At 36.1% G+C, this 20,554-nt stretch overlaps 1 protein-coding gene across 1 annotated transcript; it reads left to right on the top strand.

The window, feature by feature from the left end:
- The first annotated feature begins 13,895 nt into the window (after positions 1-13,895).
- Positions 13,896-19,705, top strand: irx4a (iroquois homeobox 4a). The gene is made up of 5 exons (XM_038297361.1): positions 13,896-14,273; positions 14,906-15,157; positions 15,865-15,971; positions 17,475-17,785; positions 18,536-19,705. The coding sequence occupies exons 1-5, from the start codon at positions 14,229-14,231 to the stop codon at positions 19,240-19,242; spliced, it is 1,422 nt and encodes a 473-aa protein (XP_038153289.1). The 5' UTR covers positions 13,896-14,228; the 3' UTR covers positions 19,243-19,705.
- The last annotated feature ends 849 nt before the right edge of the window (positions 19,706-20,554 follow it).

The following is a 20,554-nucleotide window of genomic DNA, read 5'->3' as shown; positions in this document are numbered from 1 at the left end:
TTAAATAATCAGATTTGTTGGCAAGGACCAAGATCAAAGGGAACATCTACCGGTACTATCTTAAAACATCTCCATCCCCAGTCTTATCAAAGTGGATGACTGAAAGATTAACTTACAAACCTTTAACCATTTTTGCTTGTCATTTTCTATTTTAAGAATGTTCGTAGAAGTTATTTTGTCTCCTAACCAAAACATGCATGACAAATTAACTTGCTAAATAATCTGCAGTTATTACACTGTGAATATATACTACACCATAACTGCCTACTTTTGCAACATTTATCCACTAGTTTACTTTTATATTTGACCAGTAATTGCTTACAATATATATTCTTAGAGTAATCTGTTTTTCTTTTTTTGCTTGTTTGTTTTTTTTTCTTTTAAATATTGCTGTCTAACTGCCTTTGACCACCATTTACTGAGTAAAGAAAAGCCTTGTTGAGTGTAAAATGACCAACTAAAGAAAAAAAAGGTTTAGTGTATTAGTGTGTTAACGGCTTAATAGATGGCCTACATTCTCCACATAGTCTGAAAACTGTATGTCTGCATTTCGGCTACCTCTTACCAAGGTGGATTAGTATTGTAGGAGCTGCGTTTGCACAATATAAGGAAGACCCCCAGATGCCAGTAGGTTAGCTATAATAATAATAATAGTAATAGTATTAGTACTATCCAGACTGTCATCTCCATGCCAAGACCATACAGGTTCAACTTGACATTACTGCTGTAGCACAGACGGCATGCTTTGTGTTTGACTTCTGATTGGTCTGCTAATACTTCTTCTGCAATAGCAGCCTAGCTTACTGTACATGAAAATTACACATTGCAAATTCAACATTTCCTAAGGATTCTGAGTTAAGAACGAGAAAACTGTTTTTTTACATGACAATCTTTTTGATTATCCCATTAATACTTTCCAGACATGATAATGTTGCTGTAAGTTTAGTATTTTAAAGACAAGCACATTAATGTACGTGGATAACTGGTACAGATGCAAATATGCGAAAGTCAGCACGGCCATTTTCCTTTTTCATTCAGTTATTTGCTATATATTCAAACAAAAACTAAAATGGATATTTAAAAGTTATGGATCTAATTTTAGCATATACACAAATTTGTTCAGGTACAGAAAGCCCTGAGTCAATCCCCGTTTTGACCATACAGTCAATGGTGCTGATGTCTTGTCTTGTCTAATTACTCATTTCATTCACCTGCCTAGCTCCTCGCAGTTCTCATTACCACTCATCTGATCCACCTGCTTCAGCCTCTATTTAACCAGATTATGCAAGCCTGTGGTTAGAGTTCTCTAGGGAACCTGTATTTTCTGTTTGCCTGATCCTGAACAGTTCTGCCTGAGGTCCCTGAGCCTGCCTGTCCCCGTTCTTATCTGTTCGCCTGACCTGTCTTCAGACTCCTGCCAGATTTCTGCCTACCTGTTAACTGAACCGGGAAATGTTCCCCGACTCCGTTCTGGATTTCCCTTCAGCACATCTTCGGACCTCTGATCTCCTAACTCTGACTCCTGAGAACATGTTTGACACGTCTTATCCTGCCTTCCTTCGTCTGCTTGGTTATGATCTTCTGCCTGTCCTCTGACCTCCATGACATCAGCGTCTGGGTCTTTCTAGTTGGTGGCCGACTAGCTGGTAACAACATCATCCTCTCAGCTCGGACTGAACTTTAAGACAAGGATAGTGACTCAAATTGAAATCACAGTGTTTGTTATCATCCTCCGCCAGATTGTCTTCTCCTTCAGAGATTCCTGCCTAATACGCTGACACTGTTCTTTGCAGTTCAGTTTTTAATAAACGTTTTGAGAACTCTGTCTGTCCGCCTCGAATACTGGCTCCTATTGTTCAGAGCCTGGACATATAGCAACTTTTGAAACTGAAGGGTTGACAGTTATGTAGGACTATAAACAATGTCGGACACTGCAAAACATTCCTTTTCCGATGACCACAATAACTAAGAAGGGTATCCAAATATTAAAATACATGAAAATGGGAAAATTGCCCCACCTGTTATCTTGCAATTATTAATCAGAAAAAATATATATTTTGTAAATACTTTATAAAACAGTTCATTTGAAAGTATGCAAAAGAATATTTAAAAAATAAATTGCAAATCTCTTCATTTAAAACAGTTTCTGAACTTCATTGTTATTACTTCTCCCAAACATCCTTTTTTTTTCAGGAAATGACAGGTAATGTGTCCTAGGAAGCTCTTTTAACAATTTTTTTTTTATATATATATTTTTTGTCTTTATAAAATACAGAGATTATAAGAAGTTACATGTTCTTTTTAGTGGTGTAACTGGATTAAGATTTTTAATTGAGTTAGTTACAGGGTCTGAAATTAATGGATACAATTAATCACATTTTAAATGAACATTACGATTGACAGAATAACCACCTTTTCAATTTTAAAACCCTGTCTTTCCTAAATAGGAATGAATAAAGATATGAGCACATCAACACATTTGTTTTATGGTTTTTATCCATTATTAAAGGTTTTTCAATTCAACTTTCAGATTGGCTAAGGGTTGTAATTATTCCAGTTTGTTTAGAAACCCTTAGATTTCATGCAATCCTTTGATAAAATACTAATTTAGACGTGTGAACAGTACATGAACATTAATACCTTTAGTTTATATGGCAAAAAATAAAACATTTATAAAGCACCAAGGAATACAATATTGCCCATTAGTGTATAACATTGCTGTAAAAAGAAGTTAAACTTTAATTTCTAATACTGATAGAATTATGACCGTTAGAGATTGTCTTTCAGAGCTTAAACATTTGCTGCTAACACAAACACATCATGGTCCAACCTGTTTTACGAAAGATTTGTTTAATTTTTTAAACTTAAAAATAATGTGCTTTTTGTTAAAAATCTTAAGGTTGGCTGTGCTTATAAGGTCTGTAACGCAAAGTAATGTTGGTAACCGTATAATTCCCAGCAGCAGCAGCCAGAGTTCTCAGGAGATCTCTATGCTAAAGGACTTGATACTAGTAAGCATACAGATTCCTCTTCCGAGCTACTCATAACTTTAAGCACTATTTGGATAACACTTATTATGGTGACTGTGGAAGCACCTTAATGGTGGCTTAACTGTTCTCACCCTTTTAAACGCTTGAACACAACGGTTGCATCACACTTCTTAATCTCGGATGTGATTTTTTTCCATGTCACACTGACTGTATATAGAGCGGCTCTGACAGTTTATAGGGGTACTAGGTGATGCAGTGAGAGGTGATTCTTAGAGAGAGATCTGTAGGCCTAAAGTTTGCCAAATTTTCTGAGTTTTTTTTTTCATAAAGAGAAGAGAGAAATAATCTGCGCTTACCTGCACTATCTATCCCTTGTTTTGTTTTTTATGACGCACAAAGAGGATCACTATTTTACTATATGCGTTTTCTGTCCTCCTGAATTCTATTTAGGTTTTGTTTTGTTTTTCAAAGAGAGATGTAAGCTCTACTGACCCTTATTGTTTTTGCGAGGCTCAAAGAGGATTATCCCGAACTCCTATAATGGAAAAAGTATTCATGTTTCATTGATTGTTTTTTGGCATGAGTCTGTCTCGTTTGCCATATACACACTGCATGACTCCAAATCTGAGTGTTTTTCCTTATTATTATTAACAGATTTTATTTTGTATGTGTTTTATTTTGTAACTGTATCGCTCTTCTTGTCAGACCCATTAAATTGCTGATGAATTGCTGTGTTGTCCGACTAAAACAGACCTGGGGTCTATCTAAATCAAAGCTACGCAAGCCCTCTTGCAGAAAATCGTGTTGGATGTTGTCATCCCCATTGACTTCCAACAGACGCAAAATTGGATTCTATGTGTTCAGGGCTCTAGGTGTTTGGATTGAGCCCAACAGTTGAAAAATTGCTTATGCGTTAGATTTAAGAGTGTACCAGCAACAGAGTTTATAAAAGATCCAACTGGGGACTTATGTATGTATAAAAACAGATAAAATGAAATTAATTGTACATATGCTTTAAAATCTTAAATGATCTTAAATAAATGAATAGGAACGTGTTAAAGTTCCAGCCTTAGTTGTTTTCTTTTTGTTTGTTTTTAAAAAGACAGCCAGCTGCCACACACACAAAAAAAACAGACAAATAAGGAAGTGCCAAATATTATACTAGGAAAAAAATACATAAAACAACAGTGGAATGAGGAGGTTGAGTGACAGGATACCATGGGCCATCTCTTAGGCAGTGGTTGTGGGTTGCTGAAATAAATACAGGAAATGGTGCAACGATTTATATATGTTATTTATAAATAACAAATTGTATCTTATTTCTAAAGTATATTCACGACATGTTATTGTTAAACCAATTTTGCATGTGAAGGCAAATCTTTCCACGGCTTCGCTGCTCATAAAGTCAGAATTTCATCACTGTAAGGTTGAGGTGTTGAAAGTTTAGGTCATGAGCCACTCCAATTTTGTTTTAATTTGATGTTGCAAGACATCACAAATAATGTAAAAAAAAAAAAAAAAAAAAACTGACCAGTGATACCAACCAAAGCTGTAAATGTTATACTGATTTAGTCAAGACTGTAATATATACAGTATTTGTGATTACTTCAATGTAGCATGCACCTTGCAAAAGATATATATATATTTTTAATGTAAGAATAAAAACAACTTTTCAATTTATTGATAAAGCTAAAAAAAACTTTTAATAGATCCTGAAAACAATCGCCTAAAATTAGCGCGATGTATGGTGGGGGGGGGCAAAACATAGCTTTAGGGTTAACAGAGAAGCCTTGAAATTTAAAGTAGATTGAATCAAAGTCATTGCTAGTACCCTTGAACTTGCTAGCAGCGAAATATTTCCCTTCTGTCTTTGGCAAGTCTTAGGATCCCTGAAAATAGGTGGGAAGCACAGTTTGGGAGATGGGTGTCTAGGTTACACTCCTTACTGACCAAATGACAGGGAACATGTATAATAGATGGAAGGTTTTACTCTTCTTTTCAAGTTCTAATGCAAACACAAAATGAGATTACCCCTCAAATCCAAACTCAGGTAAAGCTCAGCAATGAGAAAATTGATTGGACAGATGACTAAACATAATGAAACAAAACGTTTACATTTTCTATACATTTGCTTTTAATCTAAATAACACTTGAAATTTGCAATAGGCCTACTGATTTTTTTTTTTTTTTAAATCTTACATTTTTTTGAACATGTTCAAGGTTGTTAATATTTTTGAAGTTTGCAATTGTGTAATTAACGGCTGTTCAAAATAATCTATTTTATGTTTGGGAATGCTATTTTGATCTAGTGCCTACACACGGGGACATTTTCAGTAGTTGTCTCAGCTTTTCTACCAAGTGCCTAAAAATTGGTGAAGGTTCCCATTCAGCTTATGCAAACACCATTAGGGCTTAAGGGACACAAGTAAAGTAAAATCATTGTGTTTGAGAAAACAAATAAAAAAAAACGTACTCAGGAAAGATTGGTGGAGATCAATATTCCATTTGGACTTCAAGACTACAAGACAGTATATAGGTTAATGTTGTGCTGGATAAGCATTCTGTGTGAATGTGTGAGAGTTGTTTCAACAACTACAAAAGAAGAAACACGGAATCTATTGAAAAGCCTGGGAGCTGCTCGGGGCTTCATGTCACAGAGCAAGTTGGGCTGTGCAGCTGTCTTCGGCTATTGAGGTCAGCTGGGTTTTCTACCTTGTTGACTTAAAAATAATGCATGAGAGAGTGGACCACAAGACAATGTAACACAGGAGCAATGGCCACATGCAAGGTAGAGCAGAAAAGGATACATTTAAAAAACGTTAGAATAAATGTCATAAGTTCCGTTGCAAAAGCAAAAAAGAAATATACTAGAGAACAATGTTTAAAAAAATCTATTTAATCAATAAAGTGTTGACATAAATGCATATTTTGTTTTCCATTTTGGTATGATAAAAGAGGAGTTTGAAAACAAACCAAAAAAATCCACTAAGTTCTTTCACCTGATGTTCACCCACTTTGGGGAGTTAGGAAATGCCAGAGGTTAACATCAGCACTATCACTGAACCACACACGATTGAGACAACTTTCTTGTCTCACTGCGCACTCAGCTAACCTGCTGAAAATAGATTTTTTGCATTAGTCCAAACATCTAGAAATGTATTACTGAAGTTAAACCATCTGATATTGTTTTTAGAGGAACATTTTTGAGATATTTATGCCTTTAAAAATATGTGCATTGACTACTAATAAAGGATTTTTAGATCATACAATGTTTATAACATGTTAGTTAATGAATGTGTCTCAATATGCGATATTCAATATAAACCACAGCTCCAGGAGTGATATGGCAGCCGGTTCTACAGCAGGTCTATTTGTCTTTCACTAGACTTAAGCCAACTGTCCAACGCATGCTTGAGAAAGTTGATGAATTTGAATGGAGGTGAAAATTTGATGCATTTTTTTTTTTTACCCTATTTGTTTTGTTTTTTTTTTGTTTACTTTTTCAATAAAAATGTATTGATCAAAAACAGAAAAATATGATTTGTATTTGGATTGCATATTACCTAATTTGATTAAGTTGTGTGGCAGATAATTCAATCTAACTGAGGTTTGCTTGACATAAATAGCCTAAAAACTAGTGCCTATATACAATAGATTACTTTTATGTGGTACAGCGCAAAGGTAATTATTTATTGCTTGTAGAGAACTGAATACCAAAATATTGTTTATTTGGTATATTAAGGTAATAATACATATAAAAAGAAAATTTAATTAAATAAAGTCAGTAAGCAAATGTTTTAGGCTTGGACTTCTTATAACACACTTTTTATAGCTGAACTGAAATTAAGTGAAATCAAAACTGAGTTTAAAAGACAAACTCTATATTGAATAATCTATAAACTAAAACAACAATGGGCACCAATTCACCAAAACAAGTCAAACATCCACAAGAATTTCTGTACTTATACAGAACAGCCACATCTCGATGCTGCTGACTTCTGTGTGGTTGTCTCACATTTTGAAATGTTCAAAGTAAATTTCAGGGTGAATATTCTGAAACTTTAGCTTGACCTTATGGCCTTACTTTAAAAGTATTTGCGTTTGATGATAATGATGTCATAGCTGCTTCTCTAGCCTAACTCTGAACTTTAATCATATTGTGAGATGGTCTGGCCAAGGGCTGAAGAAATTTAGTAAGCAGATGTATTCCATTTTGCAGGTGGTTTACTTACAAAAAGAAAGTGAAGCAAAAAAAAAATAAAAAATACATTTACAAAATCCCAAAATATTAACTCAATAGTTATTTCTTAACATACAGATTCTCAATACAGATTCTACATTCTTCTTATTCATACAAAGAGAAATTAGGTAACTCACAGGCATTCTATGACAATGACCTAAAACAGAATTAACACAAAACCTCTACTAGATTTCATCTATCCATCGGGTTTCTTTCCAGCTGCTTCACCTGATCCCTTTCTGTGACTTCAGATTTGTAAAGGAAGTTATTACTACATGAAGTGATGAAGAAGTTCCTTTTTTGTTTAATCCTGGAACCCAGTTAAGTAAGGTGAATTTAAACAATATCATGTATAAGATGACAGTTGTAAACAACAAATGAACACCAACACCAAGACGTCAAAGCAACTAATCTGTACAAAAGTAAACAAAACAAACTTGGTGGAGCAATTGTTTGGAAACTAGAGAAAAGATGCGTTATGTCTAAATAATTAAAACAAACAAGATTGTTAATCAAAGATAAACTAACTGTAAAAGTTGGGTTCTTACCCCCTTTTTAACATTTGACAAAAGAGTAGTAAGCTTAGAGCCAATTTTTAATGGTTTATTCTTTGTTTGTTGTCTATATTAGTGATAGTATTTCATCAACATGTTATGGACATATACTTATCACAATATATGCATTCCTTTTTTTTGTTTTATCTTTGGAAAACAACATTTTTAGCAATGAAGCTGCAGTATGAATGAGCTTTTTAAACACATAAATGCAAAGATTCATTTTGGACATCATCTTTTTAATGGGAAAGACCTTAAAAAATCTAATTATCGATCTAATTATTCACCTACTATGATTAGCATACTTGTGTAGATAGACTGTCAAAACTGTCTCCATCCCCTCTGCATTTTCCTAAAACATGCCCTGGTTGTATTATTTTTATACAGCACTGTTTCTTCTACATTATTTTAAGCCCAAGAGGATTCACACCTAAATTTAGGTAAAGTAATGTTTTTATTCAACAACAAATCTCTGTTCCCATGGGTGATAATACTAACATTGTAGAAATGTTGATTGATAGAGAACCTCTGGACAACAGTAAATATTACAGCGATGACAAGTAAAGGGTTCAAAGTTCATCTTCAAACATAAATTTTTAAATTGATCATAGGATTTTATGAAAAAAGCTGATCAGTGATTATTTACAAAGCGCTTTACTTTGAAAAAACGTATAAAGAACAAAGGGGATAAAGACATAAACAATACATATTATATATATATATATATATATATATATATATATATATATATATATATATATATATATATATAGACAGATTTATTTTGTGATTTTGTAAACAAAGGAAAATTTCATTAAGAGGTAAGCAGCAGTGATAAAAAACAACAAATGAAAACATACACACACACACACACATATACATATATATATATATATATACATATATATATATATATATATATATATATATATATATGCATTTAATTATCGCTATATAATATATTCATATATATTTTCTTTCTTTCAACACTATGCAAAGCTGGGAAACAATGTATCCCATATTCCTGGGGCCACTGCTTTAAAGAATACATCCCTTCTTGCCTGCATACTTCTTTTCTCCGGAAAATGCACACCCCAGTCTCTCAATTGCCTCCTCTGTGTCTCATTAATCAATGACAGTTTATGAATGTGACACCTTCATGATTACAATGTTCCCCGGGACTTCAGTTGGAAAGTAGATGTAAATTAGTTGGCTTACTTTGAAAAATGATCTAAGATCACATTTTCTGGGATAGGAGCAATAAAACAAAACTTTAGCTGGACCAAAGTTAAAACTGGCAGCTGGAAATAAACATAGATACTGTATATTCACACATTGCCTGCATGTTAAGCACCCCTATAGCCTAATAGGTTTACGAGTGAGTAAGCTGATTCATGCTGCTCATTGAACATGATGAATGCTCCAACATTTGATCACGGCAGAACGTTTATCCATTCTAATCTAAGCAGTAAAACCATCTTCAACTTGCCTATTCATCTGCATTACGTGTAAATAATTAGATTTCTAATTCTTTTGAAATGGGAAGAGACCAGTTGAAAACTGGCTAAAAGGGATAATGTATCTGTCTTAAAAAGGGAAAAAACATTTTATCCTTCACTTGCTCCAATTTATGCTGAAAGCATCCCTTCTTCCTTCTTGCTCACATCTGTCCAAGTGTGGAAAAAAAGCAGAAGCTTCTCTTTTAATCTTTAAAAGCTAAACAAACTATAACTGCTGCCGTCACCTTCATTTTATGTCTAAAAGCATACACTGGTGCAACTAAATATTTTATAATGTGCGCCTGATAACAGTGGATAACGCAGTGGATAATGAAAAGGGATACACCAGAGTGAAGTGGAGGGGAGGTGGGAGAAGGGGTGGTGGTATTTCTTTTAGGCTGCGCCTGCCTCCTTCCATGTGAAGTGGTGTATGCAAATAGCAGACAAAGTCAAAGACCCTTGATATTATAAATCTCTGGTGAGAAAAAGAGGAGGTCTGTTAGATGCAATCCAGATAAAAAACATACAACTTTTAATTTTGTTTTAATTTTATTCTTAAAGCCACACATAAATACACAAATCCCATGGCTACTGAGGGCCTCTAGCTAAAAATTGGAGGCCTCAATAATTTTTGAACGAAAATAAAAAATAACAGCTTTACAAATGTACTAGTTATATTAATACAGAAATAACTTTCATAGCGTGAACAATAAAAAAATAGAGAAATGTTAGAGAAAAATATACTATAACATTAGAAATAATGGTCATGATTATTTTCAACAGAAAAAGAAGTATAACTTTAAAACTAGGAACAACAGAGCTTTCATCCACTAGGAGAAACCTGGAAGGAAGCACTGTGAGGATCTATAAGAATCGTGTTCTTTGATTTCTCAAGTGCTTTTAATGAGATCTAGCTGGGATTTCTTAGGCACAAGCCGGGGCTGTAAGGAGGAGACCACCATCTGTCCCAGTGGATACTGTACTTCCTCAAGGCTGACCACTTTGAGAAAATAGTGTTCTATTTCTGACAGGCTTGTCTACAGTACAGAGGCCCCACAGAAAATTGTGCTTGCACTCTCCCTATTTACCCTCCCAGCTGAAGACTTTTTAATATACTCCCAAAGTAACTTCTGCTGAAGTTCTTTTACACTTCTGTAATGGATTCATCACAGATTACAACTACCGTACTAAGAGACTGACAGGACAGAAGACTGATGGACTGTTTCCAGGAGAATCATCTGAACAAGACACGTATTTTCTTGTATAAATATACCAACTGTTTTTCCTATCACAGCGATGAAAATTAAGGGCAATTAAATGTGTACAGACTTTTATAATTGGCTTGGTTTCACCTGACTCATAAGCCAGACTGTGGTCACAAAAGCAATCAATGCATAATCTTTTTTTGAGGAGACTGAGGCCTTTCAGAGTGCCCAAGGTGCTCCTGAAAAAACTGTATGGTGCATTTTGCTGGAGAAGCAGCTAATCTACACCTGAGAGAGGAAAAAATTATTTTCAGGAAGGCCAGCTCTGTTCTAAGATGTCCCCTTCACCATGTTGAGGAGTCCGGTAAAATTAACATCCCAGTTGGACGATATCTATCATGCTTCGAAGTGCTGCAAAGATAGAGTGCTCCTTCACTGACAGATCCCTGCATTATTGGAAAGGAGAGGTATTGCAGAGCCCTCCTTCCAACTGTAGACTTTGCAGCCATCCCCCCACAAAGTCAAAGCTCCAGCTCTATTTGTGCAGTTTTTTTGTTTGTTTGTTTTTGTTTGCTTGTTTATAATTCAGTTGGAAACGTATTTAATAGAAATAATACTGCTAATAATAATAATGCTTTCATATTTTCTGTCCCCGATTTCATATATCTGCATACTTTATCTTACCTTTCACTTCACTGAGGGTAACTTTCAGTTTTTTTGTTCAAGCCAAAGATTTTCAGTGATCCTTAAAAAATCCTTTAAAAACTTTTAGGCTTTTCTCATTGATGTACTTGTTATAAGTAGTGTTGAATTGAATGCGAATGTGACCAGAAGGATGTGTTGTGTACAGAAATTAAAGGATATCGAGAACCATATGAGAGAGGAGGGTGTGTGTGGGGTGGGGAAAGTTTTTTTAAATACTGTATTTAATTTTGCTTTGTTTTCTTTTTAATTTTTCTTCTTTTGAAGTCAAAAAATGAAAAATCATCTTCTTTGTAGGTTGTGTTTCTGTAAGACTATATAACAGCACCTTTGTTTTTTAAAATACAACGTTGAGTATAACTGTGAATTTTTGCTACAGAACATACGGTTCTGTTAATAAAACAGATCTTACAAAATCTTACAAATACAATTTCTGTCACTCCAGCTTTGATTGTTTAGTTCAACTCGAAACGGGTTGGCCAATCACATGGCAGTATCGGGGACATAATGCAAGTGTTGCTGATCCCACATCTGTACCAATAACCATGGCAGCCCATGAGGATGCACGGATAGCTGCTGATACCACATATAATTAGTCAGAATCCACAATTTCATCTTTGACAGAGGAAAAGGAGGAGCACAAAAGTGTAAATTGTTGGGATTTCTCATGTATGCTGCTATTTGTTCTGTTGACATGATTGGCTAAAACCAGGTACCACTTAGCCCAATCAGCTGGAAAGGTTCTGCTAAATGGTCATTGATTTCCAGAAAAGATTTCATGGGAGCATACCCATATTAATAATGTGTAGAGCTATGCCTGATCAGCAGGGGCAGAGCCAAATGGGGGGCCAGGGGTGGCCATGGCCACCCTTAGCCAATCATTGGCAACCCCTGTGGCCACCCCTATCAGTTATTTCCCTCTAATACAGATGGTGGCAGCAGTAATACTCTCAAGTGGAATATTCAAAAGATTTAATTTTTTGTTGTTAATTATACGCATCAATATACTAACATTAAAGATGATAAGTACAGAATTGATGCTCTTTTCAGAGCTAGATTTTTTGTTATATGGGGTAAAGAGAAAAATATCTTTCTGCAAGTCAACTGAGTCTTCAGTGAAATCAAAGATAAACAACTATTTAAATAAGAAATTTAAAAATAATCAATTTAAGTGATCTGCATTGTCAATCAGGCTTGTGAAGTTAGAATTCACTTGGAAGTGAAAGCACCAAAATGGGGCCCCTTTGAGGCCCTAAACAAACTAGTGCTGGCCCTGTTGCTTTTCTACTTGGTGTGATGTTAAGGATAAATTGGGCCCCGCCCTCTACTTAATGCACTTTGTGTCACATTAACCCCAATTCCCCCCCCCCCCCCCCCCCACCCCCCCCCCCCCCCCCCCCAAGTCTAAATGAATCAGACAAAATGAAGCAGCATTGCGGTAGGTGTGAGTGAGTCCATGCTTGAGCGCTTCCGACGGGTTGTTAAGGTGGCATTACAGTTAATGCAAATTAAAAAGGGCTGGCTGATCTCTTTTAACCCCCCCTGTTCACCGCGTTAATGCGGCCATTTGCTTGGAGGTACTCACTCCCTATAATTCAATTTGTCAAAATGAATGAGAGAACAGACAATTTATTTAGCCCGCCCAAGCCAAGCCACCCGAAGCAGCCTTAAAAAAAGAACAAAAGTTTCTGAGCCGATGCGCAAGCCTTCTCTGACTTTACAACCCCGTTATTGCCACTTTCATCTGTAAATGAAAGCGAGCAATTATTGTGAGGTGTCGGTATCATATTATTATGTTGGCCCCGGTCCCCCAGATAGTCATCAATCACTCTCAATCGACCTGTCACCGGCAGGCAGAGATCCAGCTGGAGAGGAGAGCAAAAAGGGGGGGAGTGAGGAGCTAAAGAAGAGAAGGAGGAGGAGGAGTACATCATCATTAATTTGAGGAGTGACCCCCGGGGCTATCCACATGTCTCAGCACGGGATTCTCCAAGCAAGAAAGAGCGCACCGGCGGCCTGGATGCGAGCATTGCACTTTAGTGGCTTGTAGGTGTTTTGTTATACTGCCCCTGACACCTTTACAAGACCAAAACACAGATAGATAGATAGATAGATAGATAGATAGATAGATAGATAGATAGATAGATAGATAGATAGATAGATAGATAGATAGATAGATAGATAGATAGATAGATAGATAGATAGATAGATAGATAGATAGATAGATAGATAGATAGATAGATAGATAGATAGATAGATAGATAGATAGATAGATAGATAGATAGATAGATAGATAGATAGATAGATAGATAGATAGATAGATATTCCTAAGATTAACGTTTCATGTAATAGTTTATAATTAAAAATCCATTTGCTCCTCAGTAATTACCGTCAGCGGGAATGATAAGAAGTCACTTAATTAGGCCTAATGTATTTAAATTGATACATACGTTTGCACATTCAAGACACTGATTGGCCTAATAGATTGATCGGGAATCCAGATTAATGTCAATGTAGCTGCAGCTCATCATTTTTATCCAGTTTTCTGTTCTTCTGGTTGATTTTATTATTATAATTATGTCGTCACAGTGAAACAGAAAATGCATATTAAAGTTAGAGTCTGGTCATTTTCTGAGTGGGAAACTTCTGACGTCAGAGTCCTCGCCGTTTAAAACAACCAGCCTCTGCTGCTGACATCATTTACGCTACTTTTTTAAAAGGCAAAACTATGTATCTGACAAGAGAGTGATTATTCCGAGTATTTTAATTTATTTCTAACAAACTTCTAAAGGAGATAACTATTCGTTTTTGTTTTTTTGGAACTGTTTTTATTCTTAGCCTTTTTTTTTTCCCATAAAGGGGTGCCTTTTTTTTTTTTTTTTAACCCAAATTAAACATGCTACTCTGCTTCGCCCTATAAGCATCCTAGGAGTCCGTGCTTGCCAATCAATTGGAACAGTGAAACAGAGCCACAGTCTGCGCAGGAGTGGAGACCTTCAGTCTCGCTTTCTTTCTGGATACCGAGGGACCTCTCTACCATGTCATATCCACAATTTGGATATCCATACTCGTCTGCTCCACAAGTAAGTCTGCTTTTTTTGCTTTTAATGGTGCTTAGCTTATACTTGGCTTTTTTTCTCTTACAGCGACTCAATTTCTTATTGATTTAAACCTGATCCTTTTACGCACTTATAGACAAGATTTGGGTATCGGAAAGGTATTGCGTTGCAGCCAGTGATACCTGTGTCTTTCTGGCAGAGGAGGGGAAAAAGGGGTGATAAAACGAGGGGTAACCAGATTCCACCGAGACCCCCTCGATGTCCCATTCACTGATTTCTGTAAGATAATAGCCCGTCTGTAATGTCAACCATATGTTTATCTGCGCTGGAACACGCATGGCAACTTGTTCGGCACGCGCAGCACCACAAGCCAGCTGCTGTTTGCCTTTGGCTCTAAGCCATAAAAAAGTCATTTGGACATTAATATTTGGTATTACAAAACAGTAATGGGAAAATAATAAAATGTAAAAGACACGCGTTTGATGAGAATCAATGAAAGCGCACTGCTCCTTTGGGCACTTTGCGCAAACTTTATATATTTATTTAAATTTTTTAATCTAAATCTGAAATTATAAGATTAGTTTGCAAAGGAGGGTTAAACAAAGCTGTGGCATATATATATATATATATTTACTTTGTTTCTGGTTTCCTCTTAGTTCCTGATGACAACCAACTCTCTAACCACTTGCTGCGAGTCCACGGGTAGATCCATATCCGACACCGGGGTAGCAGCGTCCGGACAGACACCGGTCTACTGTCCGGTGTATGAGAGCAGACTGCTGGCCACGGCGAGGCATGAACTGAGCTCAGCCGCCGCGCTGGGTGTGTACGGCAGCCCTTACACCGGCGGTCAGGGCTATGGAAATTACGTTACATACGGCACAGACGCATCGGCTTTCTACTCCCTGGTAAGCTTCTCCTTTTGGCACTGATTAATGGAGCAGCGGGGATGCTGAGACTTAAATAAGGCTTCCTCTTTCCATCTTAATGACCTGTTCCCACAAATCCAATCAGATAACCATCAAAGAGTTTTCTCTAAGCATTGAAATAAATAAAATAAAAAGTGTTGGTGTTTTGCATTTCTTATCACCTTTTATATATATTTGTTTTTATGCAAAATATGCTGTTAGGAAAAGTTTCATTGTAAATCACAAAAATAATTAGAGATTCAAATTAGTGTCTTGTGTCTAAATAGTGAAGATATTTTTAATCACATTATGCTAATGACAAAATGTATTGCCCTATATAGTTCCAATAAACTAATTAATTTATTCTGAGTAAAGCACTAACACTGGAATTCAAGAAAACAAGTAAGTTTTTTTGAAAACAAACTGCTGAAAAGTGCTTAAGGTACCTTAGTTGTCTTATATTTCTGCTTTATCAAAAAAGGTTCATTATGATTTGAACTAAACTAGTTAAGTTTAGGTTTTTCTTTTAACGGTTCTTAACTTGAACATCTTATTTAATATCTTTTTTGTTCTTTATTTTTAGTTGCTTTTTTCAACATGCAATCAGTGGTCATCTATTTGAACAATTGCCTTTTAATGAATCATTTCAGTCATATTGATGATGCACTTGGACTGATGTATTTATCTAATCACATATATGTTTGCAGGGTACATTTGATACAAAAGATGCTGCAGCTTCTGCGCATGCGGGTATTACCCAAGCAACTGCCTACTACCCATATGATCCTACCTTGGGACAGTATCAGTATGACAGGTATGTCAGTTGCTCATCTATTAAATTCTTTAGATATAAGTGTTAATACTTTTATTTCAATATTGTGATTAGGGACGAAAATAATATTTTCACAAATTCTGTCAAGCAAAAATTGAAGAAATAAATAGATTTAAATAGAAGAAAGGTTGTTTTTTTTTTACCTATGGTGTTTATATCAGGAAAACAGTGAAAAACCAACAAAAATAAAACCTGACCCTCATGATTACAAAAAACAGACTGTAAGTCAGCTTAAAAAAAAAAGCCAAATATCAAGGTTTTACCTAAGAGGTCATTTTAAGTTCCTAAACGGTTCATTTTTCTTTTTAGATCTTTAGATTGACTAAAAAGAACCAGTGCTTATATCATTTAAACCCGAGCTTTGAGGAGTGTGCTATGTTGGAAAGTTATAAAAACATAGGATGCAAGCTGATCCTTAATTAATTAACTCTTTTACTTTAAGCATAACCCCTTAAGCTGAATAAATTGAAGCGCTAAAATAATTTAATGTTAGAAAACCATTTTCAATCCTGTTTTCTACTGGATCAGATTGAAGCTCTTTTTGAGAGCTGTACATATCGTCATAGAACCTTAGATTTCCACATAAAAACAACATGTAACCAAAACTTCTGACCTTCAGTTTCTTATTTGATGTTTCTTACTGTAATTTAATGACCAAATACATGTCTCCCCACATCTTCATAGATATATTTGCAAACACGAAGTAAAACTTATACACTCTCGGTATGGTACAGTGATACAAGCAGGCCTACAGGAGTACAACCGCCTTTTACCTGAGGGCTCATCATTACACTCAATAAAGCAATTTTACAGTCTATTTTATCTGAGAGGGAACAACGTGGGCTAGGGAAAGGTGAATGCTTGCCCTCTTTTCCTGATTCCCTTAGCAGTGCTTGACCTGCTCTAAGCCAGACGAAGCAATAAATGCCTCATAAAAAGGTTCCCATGAGGGGAGTTTTTACAGCTCACTGCTGACTGAAAATCAACACCATGCATTTTAAATGGAGTTGTATGGTTTGCATCTGTAGAAGTGGTAAAAGTAGAGAAGGTCCATAAATGCCCCTGAGAATAATTTGAAGGTTAAATACCCGAAAGAGGACTTAATCAAGTGAGGAAACGAAGTTGATGAGTTATGCCATACTTTAGCGAGTATGTTTTCAAGGAATTTCTAAAAATAAATGTGTTACATGTTTTTGACATGTTTGTTATAGTGGTATAGTTTTGATTATTGCAGCAGATTTTATTCAGTGTTATATTTACATTCTAAAATTATGTTTATTTTAAAGGAAAAATTTTGCACCATGTTTTCATGTCCCACCACCTTAACATATTAATGTTGTCTAATAAATAAAGATGACAAAAATGCTTTTTAAGATGAGTATATAGGGAAGGTCTCCAAAGGGCGCACACAACACCATGGATATTCAGAGTTTTCTTAAGATAAACTGTAGTGAAAGCTTTTCCTTATATTTTGCTTATTTATAGATATGGTTCCATGGATGGAGGCACAAGGCGAAAGAACGCTACTCGTGAGACAACCAGTACCTTAAAGGCCTGGCTGCAAGAGCACAGAAAGAACCCGTACCCGACCAAAGGGGAGAAGATCATGCTGGCCATCATCACCAAGATGACCTTGACACAGGTCTCCACCTGGTTTGCAAACGCCCGGAGGAGACTGAAGAAGGAGAACAAGATGACGTGGCCGCCCAGAAACAAGGGCTCAGAGGAGAAGAGATATGACGAAGATGAGGAGGGGTCTCAGGAGGGGCAGATAAAAAGCGAGAATACAGATGATGGTTAGTGTCAGAATGTCTTGTTGCTGCGCAGTATAAAAAATGGAAGAGAATATGTGAAAGACATATAACAAATTGTATTTTTGCTTCAGTATAGATATGTAATAACATTTAAAGCCTGAAAATACTTGAATATTTAGGCAAGAAAAGTGGTAACTTAAGTTAAAAAAAAATTATATTTAGGCCTACATGTAAAATGTATTTTTGTTCATGATAAATTTTTACACATTAGAATGCCATTTCTAATTTTATTTCTATCTTATAAAAAGTATATATACAAAGTGATGATTGAAATCACTCACTGTGCACCATGATAAAAACGTTTGTTTAGGATAAGATAAAAATATTAACTTTGTCTAATTTCTGTTTTCTTTTTCTCTATTTTATTTACATTATAAAGTAAATTTACGTTCCTATTAATGCTGTTTTCTTTTGTTAAAGCACCCGAAATGTGTACAGCGTTAGACTTGAGTGCACCTAAATGTAGACCTTAAATACAACGACTTTTGCAAACATTTATTATCTTAAAGGCACAGCTTTACACATTTTCAGAAAAGTTTTATTTATTTTGTTACTTTATTTATTTATTTTTTATTTAGCTTACCGTAATTTTCTGAATATAGAGCCTGTGATTCTGTTTAAAATACATAATCGGACTATTTTAAAATTATTTCTGTGAAATAAAACCTATTTGCACTTTTCCTGTATGATGCTGAACCTTGTTTTTTCCTTTTTCCATCCTTGCTGCCTCAGACTCCAGAAGTCGAGCTGATAAGGAACTCCAGCTGAGCGACCTGGATGATTTTGACGCGCTTGAGTCTGAAAGCTCTGAGTGTGAGATGAAGCATCGATACCACATGAACGCGCACATGTCAACGACAACCAATTGCTCTGCCGAGCACCTGGTGAAAAACGCGCCTCTGAAGATCTCTGCCCCCGTTTCTCTGGATGGAGAGCAGGATTTAGGGAAAACCTGTCTGAAAACGAGCCCGGAGGACTTCCAGCCGGAGAGCATACAGCAGGGAAAGTCGTGCTACAGCCAGCAGCAACAGGGTCACCAATTATTAGACGGCAAACCCAGGATCTGGTCTTTGGCACAGACAGCGACGTCCCTAAACCAGACTGAGTATCCGTCCTGCATGTTGAGGTGCCAGGCGCCTCCCTCGTCCCTCACGCCGTCCCCCGCTGCCACCTCACCCGTTACCGGACTGGACAACCGACAGGACTCGCCCGTCACCACGCTAAGAAACTGGGTGGATGGGGTTTTCCACGATCCCCTGTTCAGGCACAGCACGTTGAGCCAGGCTCTGACCAACACCACCGTCTCCTGGACCACCAACACCAAAGGCAGCGTCCTGGATGCGGAGAGGAGCGCCTCGGCCTTGCATCAGCACCAAGACCCGCCCAAAGACAGTGTCATGAGTTTCCCAAAAACTATCAACAAACTTTTTTGCTCCTAACGTAACCAAATCACAAATAAAGACTTATTTTGGGACTAAAAAAAAAAAAAATGAAACACAAACAAGCAAATAAAAAAGGAGGGATCAGCCTGTTAAGTCTCAGCGGTTTCTCTTGTTTTATTCTTTTTGCTATGTATCCATAAGCTGTTACAGACCTAAAACATCCGGATCTTTTTGATTCATTAAACTCAGCGCACGCACATATAAAAAAATGTATAATCAGCAGCCTTCAATCCGGAGAAGAAAAAATAGGACTGCTATTTTTTTTTTTTTTTTTTTTTAAGATTTTTTTTTATATGAGCATGCAAATGTTAATAATTGATGATAATTTAAGTCTCAGCAAATGAGAATCACTATTAAAAAGAAGGGGAAAAAGTCTCACATATGCACTGCTCTCAGAAGAAGTGAATGAGAGTGTTCCAACTTTGTTCACTGAAAATAAAAGCAGTCTCTTTCTGAAGAAGAGCTTGTCATGTCGGGTTTATACTGAGGTTTTCTGTCCAATGTGCAAGAAGAAAACGACTTCTTCCCTCTCTGGTCGCTAAAATCTATTTAAATATAAGGCATTATTTTACCAGTTTTTTAATCAATCCACTTTTGACAATCATTCTTTCATCTGTTGTCATTCTCTTTTAAGAAATACATCAATTTCTATTTAGTGACAGCTAGAAAATAAAGCAACTCAGAAAAACAGACAGCCCAATATCTGTATCTAAGATCTGCCTCATTAATTCCCTCTAAACAGCCTGTAATTGGGATGTTTGCAGTCATATTTCATGTCAAGCTATTGATTTCCCCTCTCACCTCTCTTCTCTCTCTGATAATATTATTGAAACTGTTTAGTTTACTATCCAGTATGGGGCTGTCAAAAGGGTAAGATATTCTGCAAGCATCCACAAACAGGTTCAAATAGTAGAGAATATCATTTGAAGGGAAAACTTTTGTTCAGGTTCTGCAGGGTTGTTTAAGGCTTAACAGAGCAGTACATTTGATTTGGGACACCCTCAAAAAACCTTCACTCCCTACATCCAAGCAATACCCCCCTTATATAATTTTTGTCTGTGCATGCCTTCCTTATGCACTGACTATAACTAATTTAGGTTTATTGAAGGCCTGTAGATGATTATGGTGTAGAAATGCACACTGGTTGCAGTCCTGTTTTTTGATATAGATACCAAGATGAGGCCTGGAGACATAATGGGTATTACTGAAGGAGTTTTTGATGCTAATTTACCACAACGCATACTTCAAAAAGCTGACTGGTCATACGTAAAGTAGATTATTTTAGGCCACAAAGAAGCTTTTGAAAATA

This window comes from Cyprinodon tularosa, unplaced genomic scaffold, assembly GCF_016077235.1.
Source record: "Cyprinodon tularosa strain WSP-4 unplaced genomic scaffold, ASM1607723v1 ctg387, whole genome shotgun sequence".
Lineage (NCBI taxonomy): Eukaryota > Metazoa > Chordata > Actinopteri > Cyprinodontiformes > Cyprinodontidae > Cyprinodon > Cyprinodon tularosa.
The sequence above is the reverse complement of the archived record's forward strand: the minus strand, read 5'-3'. Positions and strand labels throughout refer to the sequence as shown.

Excerpts from the sequence above, each read along its gene's own strand:
- irx4a (XM_038297361.1), top strand. The coding sequence starts at position 14,229 with ATGTCATATCCACAATTTGGATATCCATACTCGTCTGCTCCACAA. Across the intron at positions 15,972-17,474 it reads GGACAGTATCAGTATGACAG|ATATGGTTCCATGGATGGAG; the intron begins GTATGTCAGTTG and ends GCTTATTTATAG. Across the intron at positions 17,786-18,535 it reads AAGCGAGAATACAGATGATG|ACTCCAGAAGTCGAGCTGAT; the intron begins GTTAGTGTCAGA and ends TTGCTGCCTCAG.